We start from the raw sequence: 8,573 nt of genomic DNA on the forward strand, positions 1-8,573 counted from the left end.
GGCCATTGAAGGGAAATGTTGAATTGGAAGATTATTACCTAAATCTGAAATTCAGGGGAAAGAGATACATTTGGGAACTCTCAGAATACAGATCAGGCGGGTTTCACAAAATATCTGTGATGTTAATCGTTCTGTAACTGCTCTGCCCCATACAGTAGCCAAGAGCCACATACGATTTGAAATGCAGCTAGGATGACTGAAAAACTGAATTGTTAATTTTCATTGATTTGCATTTAAAAGCACATGTGGCTCATGGCTGCACAGTGAACAAAGCATATATAAATAATATTTAAAACAAAGTGACTGAATGAGAACCCTAATTGAGTAGGTAGAGATGTCCAAAGATTGGGTACTGGGCACACCAACGACACGGATCATTTGTGATAGAAAAAAATAAATAAATCAAAACAACCCAAATCTCCATAAACAACAGAACAGAAAAATAATTAGTGGCATAGTCACATAAGACTGCCATTCAGCAGTGAATGTATACATCTACATGGATCTCGAAACAATGTTAAATGGAAAAAAAAACTCAGAGAAGAAAATTTTCTATTAAGGTCAAATGCAGAAAAAACTAAAAAGTATACTGTTTAAGACTATATTAATAAAGTATAAAGAAAATCAAGAGTATTATTATCTAAATACAGGATAACATTACCTCTCCAAGGGAGGGAAAAGGTTGCAACCAGGGAGGTGAGCAGAGAACTTCAAAGTTACTGGAAATGTTCTATTTCCTAAACTAGATGGTAGGTACACAGATGTTTATTTTGTTATTCTTCTTTATCCTATGTGGGGAATAAGCTTACCAATTCCCTGAGCGTGCACTGATGGATTAACAAGACACAAAGAATTAGAAAGCCATAGGATGTTCACACCCAAGTTTGGGTAAACAAGATCAGGTAAATAGGTATAGGTAAGGCGAGGCAAAGGCCCCAGTATAGAACAAAGGTATATGAGATAAACAAGATTACGTATTCAGGGCAGAAATGCCCCCCAACTTAGTACTATAGCAGAAAGCTTTCACAGGAAGGAAGGACCAAATTAAGTAAACAGGTAAATAGGGCTATAGACCACTGCGGAGAAGTTGCCCAGAGTGGAGCTAATTAGCAAAAGAAAAGTGCCTTGTTTACCCTGAGGGAGCAGGCTCTTTCTTGTCCCCTAGACCAGTTCAGGTAAACAGAGGTGGTGCCTCACATCTGCTGTAAACAACCTTCCCACTACCCAGCGCCAAGATTTTGTTTTATATTAGCCCAAACCCCTAACACCACATATCTTCAAAACCTCCTTTCCCTCACGCCCATGAATTAATGTTCACAGTTTCATTGTCTCTTTGTGCACATTCATCACCGTGTTTGTAAGCCTTCTGATCCTAATAAAAACGGAGCAAGGACCCTTAATCGGGTTGTCTTCCCCCCAACATTGGCCATCTCTCACATTTTTAATCCTGTGTACTGCTTTCCTGCGGGACAAAAAAGAATTCCAGACCCAGAGTCTACAACAATCCTATATACTCTTTCATGTATGATATTAATTAAAAGTTGGGGCGCCTGGGTGGCGCAGTTGGTTAAGCGTCCGACTTCAGCCAGGTCACGATCTCGCGGTCCGGGAGTTCGAGCCCTGCGTCGGGCTCTGGGCTGATGGCTCACAGCCTGGAGCCTGTTTCCGATTCTGTGTCTCCCTCTCTCTCTGCCCCTCCCCCGTTCATGCTCTGTCTCTCTCTGTCCCAAAAATAAATAAATAAATGTTGAAAAAAAAAAAAAGTAAAAAAATATATATAAGGTAGTATATGGCTAAGTGTCAAATAAATGTTTCAAAATCTTGAATAAATCATTAAGCTTAGAAAAAGGAAAGACAATGGTATGACCTTAATAAGGTCTAAAAAAGAATGACGGAAAAGAAAGAAAAGAGAGGGGCGCGTGGGTGGCTCAGTTGGTTAAGTGTCCAGCTCTTGGACAGTGCTCTTGACAGTTGCAAAGCCTATTTGGAATATTCTCTCTCTCTCTCTCTCTCTCTCTCTCTTACTCTCTCTCTCCACCCCCCCCAGTCTACCCCTCCCCCATGCACTGTCTCTCTCAAAATATATTAAAAATAGAGAGAGAAAGAGAGAGAGAAGGCCATTCTAGAATTAAGAATGAACGGCTCATGTACAAGACACAGTAAATTGGTGGGTCTGACTAGAGAAGAGGAAATTTAGGTTGAAAAGTTAGGCTAGGGCCTGCCTATGAGATGCTTAAATGCTGGGTCAAGAAGTTTGGACTTGATCTTGAAATAGCGCAGAATGACTGGTGGTGTCCAAGCAAGACAATGGCATGGGGAAAGTGGTAGGTTAGAATGAATCAGATAAGGATCAACTGGTAGGGAGACAGGAGCCTGGAAAAAATCAGTTATAGAGCTATATACACCCCTATGTTTATTTATTGCAGCAGTGATTACAACAGTCAAGATATGGAAGCAACCCAAGTATCCATCCACAGATGAAAGGATTAAGAAGACACACACACACACACACACACACACACACACACATATATGTACATACAATGGAATATTACTCAGCCATAAAAAAAAAGAATGAAATCCTGCCATATGCAAAAACAGATGGATCTAGAGGGTATAACGCTAAATGAAATAAGAGAAAGACAAATACCATATGATTTCACTCATATGTGGAATTTAAGAAAACAAAGGAAAAAAAGGACAAAAAACCCGACTCTTAAATATAGAGAACTGGTGGTTGCCAGAGGGGAGGTCGAAGAGGTGAAACAGGTGAAGGGGATTAAGAGTACATTTATCATGATGAGCTCTGACTAATGTATAGAATTGTTGAATCACTATACTGTACAACTGAAATATAACCCTGTATGTTAACTATACTGGAATTAAAAAAATACGTATCTAGAATTTGTAGATGTGAGATGTCAGGGAATATAGTCATGGCCTTAACTAGCATGGTGGTTGGAAGATTAAGTGTACTCCAAGAAACTTGAGGATGAAAGACTCAAAAGAGTTTGGTCTTCAGAACAGACAGTGAGAGAAAAATAGATGCAAAGACTACTCCGGTTTTCAAGTTAAACTAAGAAAATGATTAACATCAGGGTGCCTGGGTGACTCAGTAAGTTGAGCAGTCAACTATCAATTTTGGCTCGGGTCACAATCCCAGGGTCCTGAGATCCAGCCCCAAGTCGGGCTCCACGCTGAGTGTGAGACTGCTTAGGATTCTCATTCATTCTCTCTCTCTCTCTCTCTCCCCCCCGCCCCCCCGACCCCGACTCATGCTCTCTCTCTAAAAAGAAATTAAAAAAAAAAAGTTTTTAAATGATTAACCTCAATATTTGCAAAACTAGGGAAATCAACAGAGAAAACTGGTTTTCAAAAAAGACCATTCATTCATTCATATAATAAATATGTCAAGCAAAGTATGATACCTTCCCCTCAGGGAGCAGCTTGTGAGTGCCATTTTTTTTTTTTTTTAACAGTTACACACTTTTTAATGGGCAAAGAGAAACTATACAGTTCTTTGGGAGTCATAAAAGCTTTTATAGCTTTTAATGGTACAAGAGTTTCTTAAGTCCCACTTTTATTTTTTTTTTTTTAAAGAGAGAGAAAGAGAGAGTGCACACAAGAGAGGAAGAGGAGGAAGGGAAGGGGAAAGGGGGAGAAGGGGAGGGGGGAGAGGGAGAGGGGGCAGAGAGAGAGAATCTTAAGCAGGCTCCACACTCCACACAGAGTCCAACTCGGGGCTCGATTCCACAACACTGGGATCATGACCCCAACAGAAATCAAGAGACAGAGGCCCAACTGACTGAGCCACCCAGATGCCTCTCTAAGTCCCACTTTTAAAAGAAAGAGTACTGTAATAAAAATATTGAGCTGCTTTTCAAAACGAATTGAAAGAGGCAATAGAAAACAAGAGTGGACATGTATAGTAAAAGGTCATAAGTGGAATTATTTGACTGAAAGTTTCTTGAGGACAGAATTTATCACTGACTTGCTTTGCAAACCGCCCCCCCCCCCCCCAGTGCTGAGCACACTGTAGTGAATGATCACTACAAAATAGATACTCAAATAATGCTAAAGGAAAAGAGAAGAGTGAGGGCTGACTCAAGAAAAACTTAGTAATGCCTACCAAGCCTCCAGAACCCAGCATACCTGAAGGATCTACCCCTTCAGGTATCTACCCCTGTAAAAAGAAAATGCTTTAGCCTTGTCACCTTGACTGAAAGGTAGGTTGATCATCTAGGGACCTCTTTAGGAGATCTAAAATACCAATATAAAAATAGAAAGGAGGGGGCGCCCAGGTGGCTCAGTCAAGCATCCGACTTTGGCTCGGGTCATGATCTCACTGCTCATGATCCTGCGGTTCGTGAGTTCGAGCCCCGCATAGGGCTCTGTGCTGACAGCTCAAAGCCTGGAGCTTGCTTCAGATTGTCTCCATCTCTCTGCCCCTCCCCTGTTCGTACTCTGTCTCTCTCTCAAATATTAAAATAAAACGTTAAAAAAAATTTTTTAAAGAAAAATAGAAAGGAAATCAATTGTTTTAAAAAACATATGTTGAATTTCTGCTCCCCACACGACTTACTCCCTGGTAAGATTATCCCTAACCTTAAAGGCAGATAGACAGAATGTAACATTTTACTGTCTACGGTTTGGGCTAATGCTAATTAAAGATACTCAAAGGCATCTTTTCCTTTTAGACCATTAAAAAACATTTTTCTGGTTAAAAGTAAAATAAAAGCCTGGGGGCACCTGGCTGGCTCAGACAGTAGAGCCTTCAACTCTTGATCTCAGAGTTGAGTTCAAGCCTCATGGTGGCTTCAAGCCTCATGGTGGGCGGAGAGCTAGTTTGCTTGCTTACATACATACATACACACACAGTGGTTGTACCACTTAAAAAAAAAAAAAAAAAAAAGTAAAAGCCAGGATCTTAATAGCTAGTCCCATATGGCACACTGTTACCTATGCCCACAGAACAGAGAAATGCAAAGTAGAGCAGCCTGCAAAGTGAGATGACCAATGTACAGGTGTTTCAAGTAGCTGCCAGGCACTGGCCTATTACCTCCAGGTTCCCCGAGATAATCACAACTCCAAGTTATCCAATATGGCTAAACAGGGGACAATGAGACTGCTTTTTAAATGAATTGATCTTATACAAATGCTTTCAGACCATCTCTTTCTCAAGAGGTTAGAACAGGGAATGAATGCCTCAACACTGGCAAAGGCAGTATAACATAACAGTTAAGAACTCAGGCTCTGGCACCAGACAGACATGGGTTAAATCCCATGTCTCTTGCAGTAAACAGCCCTGTAACCATCTCTGTTAATACATTCCCTACTATGTACAGAATCGATTACCTTAAGATTTTGAATATGTGGCAGCTTCAGATGTTAGTACTTTCCTTCTTCTTATAACTACACCCCAATCCCTTTGATTTTCCTGTATTTTCCTTACTAGTCTCAACTGCTAATTTTTACTGTAGAGCTGTCTAGATGTTGATCTCATTCATTATCTTTGAATCTCCTGAATTTCCTTCTCTGAGAACAACCTTATCTTGAAGCTCTGGCAGTTCAACCCATGCCCTGAATTTCATCAATGAAACTGAAGAGTAGTCGGAGAAAACTGGATTGTAAATAGAACATATAAACCTCTTTGTTGTATAAAACTTCAAATAGATGATTTCTTTAAAATCCCAAATTCTGGGTGCCCGGCTGGCTCAGTCGGTAGAACATGTGACCCCTGACTCAGGTTTGTGAGTTCAAGACCCACTGCTGGGTGTACAGATTAGTTTAAAATAAATCTTTAAGGGGCACTTGGGTGGCTCAGTGGGTTGAACATCTGACTCTTGATTTCTGCTCAGGTCATGATCCCAAGGTTGTGGGATTGAGCTCCACGTTGGGCTCTGTGTGCTGAGCATGGAGCCTGCTTAAGATTCTCTCTCTCCTTCCCTCCCCCCCTCCCCGCTTACTCTCTAAAAAACAAAATACTTGGGGCGCCTGGGTGGCTCAGTTGGTTGGGCAGCCAACTTCGGCTCAGGTCATGATCTTGCGGTCCATGAGTTCGAGCCCCGCATCAGGCTCTGTGCTGACAGCTCAGAGCCTGGAGCCTGCTTCAGATTCTCTGCCCCCCACTCTCTCTCTGCCCCTCCCCCACTTGTGCTCTGTCTCACTCTCTCAAAAATAAATATTAAAAAAAAATTAAAAATAAAAATAAAGACAGGAACGCATCAAAAATGAACTCATTAAAAAATAATAATAAAAAATAAAAAATAAAATACTTAAAAAAATTTTTTTCTAATCCCAAATTCTGTACACTGGAGAATATGGAGCTAAACATAGCTCCATGCTAATGCAACATATTAGATACAGAAAAAAATCCTGACCTGAAGAAAGCCTGTGGAAGTACTCTGCCTCTGCTCACCACTCCCACTTCTTTCTCTAAACTCAGGGATCTAATTTATGCTTGTTGTAGTGGATTTTGCAAATAGTGGGGGAAAAGAGGAGGGAAAACAGGTTTCACAGATTTTTCATTTGCATCAGGCACCATTACTACCATCCTACTTCAGTAGGGAAAGACTAAGTCCCAACCAGTTTCTCTGCTTCAGGTCTCTCCACTCACTTATAGCCTGCACACAGCCACCAAACTAATTTCCTAAATTAGCAGTTTCATTAGAACACTCCCCACCTCAAAAACTCTTAGCGGCTCCCTAAACTATGCACTGAAAAAGCCCAACTAAAATTCAAAGCCCAGGCTAGCATTATCCCACTTTTATAATACAAGACTTGTCTCCTAATTGCCCCACAGAAATTCTCTGAGGCTCCAACTAGCCTAATCTGCTCACTGTCCATCCCCCACCCCTAACCCCTGCACGCCTAGGCTGATTACACCCACCACCGTCCACCCTCCACACTTTCTGCTTTTCCTTCAAAGGCCAGACCCCCTCCTCTATCTCTGCCCTGCACTATGCTCCCAAAGCACGCACTGTCCGTATTGCCCATCTTCTGACCCTAGCCAAACATATGCTTTTTAGCTGGCTATATATTCTCTTGGCATCTCAATCCGCTCAAACGAAGTCAAAGTTCCTTGGAAAGCAGACTACATACTTACACAGGTCTATCACAGTGCCTCGCACTTAGTAAGTCCTAGATATTTAAAAAAAAACAGAGGAGCTCAAATGATACATCTAAGTAGGGCAAGACAATACTGCCCATCTTTGCCGATTCCCCTCTGTTCACAGTAAAAGGGATTCAGCGTTCGCGACAGGGCTATGTATTTCTAGTATACACGGAGCAGCGAAGTGGAGAGAGCACGCCACCGGATGGCAAAAAAACACCCGCGTCCCCATCCTGGTTTTTGCCACAAGCCCAGCAACTGGGAAATCACACAATCTCTCTGGGCCTCGGTTGTCTCAGGTGTAAAACAATGGAGCTGTTTTGATGGATCCCTAGGTATCCTTCGGCTCCCGAATTCCCCGGGACTGGAAATCCAACACCCATCTACTCACTAAGGCGCAGGCAGGCAAACTTTTACGGTGCCCGACGCAGGCATTTCCATGTAGTAGTGGAAACTCCGTTCTCATGGAAAAAAAGCAGGGCTGAGAGGAGGGTAAGAAGCTGTCTCTGGACTCGGATTCCTTTACCCCATAGCCAGGGGCAGTCGGACTCGGCTTCCTGCCTCTCACAGGCAGACTCCCCGGAGAGTGGCGCGGCACCGCACGGCTCCGGGAGCGGGCCGGGGTGACTCCGTCCGCGCCCCGCGCCCCCCGCACTTGTGACACACGCCCCGTGACCCCGGGTCACAGCCCCCGTCCGCCCTCACCCGCCCCAGGGGCGCCCTCCTCTCCCGGCAAGGCCCCTCGCTCCCGCCCGGCCGGCCGCCCTTCCGGGCCCCGGAGCGGCCTCTGCGCGGTCGTCCGGGCCCCAGGCCGGCGGGACTGGCGGCGTGAGGGGCGGCGGCGGCGGCTTTAAGTGCTGAATCACCACTTTGCAACCCGAGCTCCAAACCACCGTGACCCGCGGGCCCCGGGGGCCCGGTCGCTCCGCTCCGCTTACCCACAGAGGCGCTCCGGGGGCGGCAGGCGGGCGCCGACGACGGAGCGGAAGGTGCTGGGCCGCGCGGAGTGCAGCAGCCACGCTAACCGGTACCGCATACCCCAGCGCAGCCGCCGGGAGCACCGCGGACGCTTCCTTCTGGCGCCGGGAGCCGGCCCTGCCCACTGCGCATGCTCAGTCCGCCGCGCCGCGCCGCTTCCCGGGAGCCGCCGAGCGGCCGGCGCTCCGGGTTTTGCCTGGAACCCGGCAGGGCGGGGGCGGCGGCGGGGACGGCAGGCGTCCCCGGCCCGAGCCAGCGGGCGGGACGGACTCTGGGCGGGGAGCTGCGGGAGACCGGCAACCAGGCTTCCCCAGGCCGGGGGTGTCCCGGCTGGGTCACACAGGGACGAGATGGGAGGGCTGCGAGGTGTATCTGGCTTAAGTGTTTGTAAGGGTCAGGGTCTCAAGAATACCGTGGGAGCACAACGAGCCATGTTTGCGGAGTCGCCCCCATTGGCTTTCGCCCTGGGCAGTGCAGGTGTTAG

The 8,573-nt window shown here is 45.5% G+C and overlaps 1 protein-coding gene across 2 annotated transcripts in view; it reads right to left on the reverse strand.

The window, feature by feature from the left end:
• The window catches only part of IDE (insulin degrading enzyme), a 111,349-nt gene extending 103,128 nt beyond the window's left edge, over positions 1 to 8,221 (reverse strand). The window contains exon 1 of one of the 2 annotated variants that reach the window (XM_086680377.1): positions 8,050 to 8,221. In XM_086680377.1, coding sequence (XP_086536503.1) covers positions 8,050 to 8,147 — 98 coding nt within the window. In that variant the 5' untranslated portion in view covers positions 8,148 to 8,221. The remainder of the gene's footprint in view (positions 1 to 8,049) is intronic. The other variant, XM_086680376.1, reaches the window with a different exon arrangement.
• Between the last annotated feature and the right edge of the window lie 352 nt (positions 8,222 to 8,573).

The sequence above is a fragment of the Puma concolor genome, chromosome D2 (assembly GCF_028749965.1).
Source record: "Puma concolor isolate L17-30 chromosome D2, mPumCon1.1.hap2, whole genome shotgun sequence".
Taxonomy (NCBI): domain Eukaryota; kingdom Metazoa; phylum Chordata; class Mammalia; order Carnivora; family Felidae; genus Puma; species Puma concolor.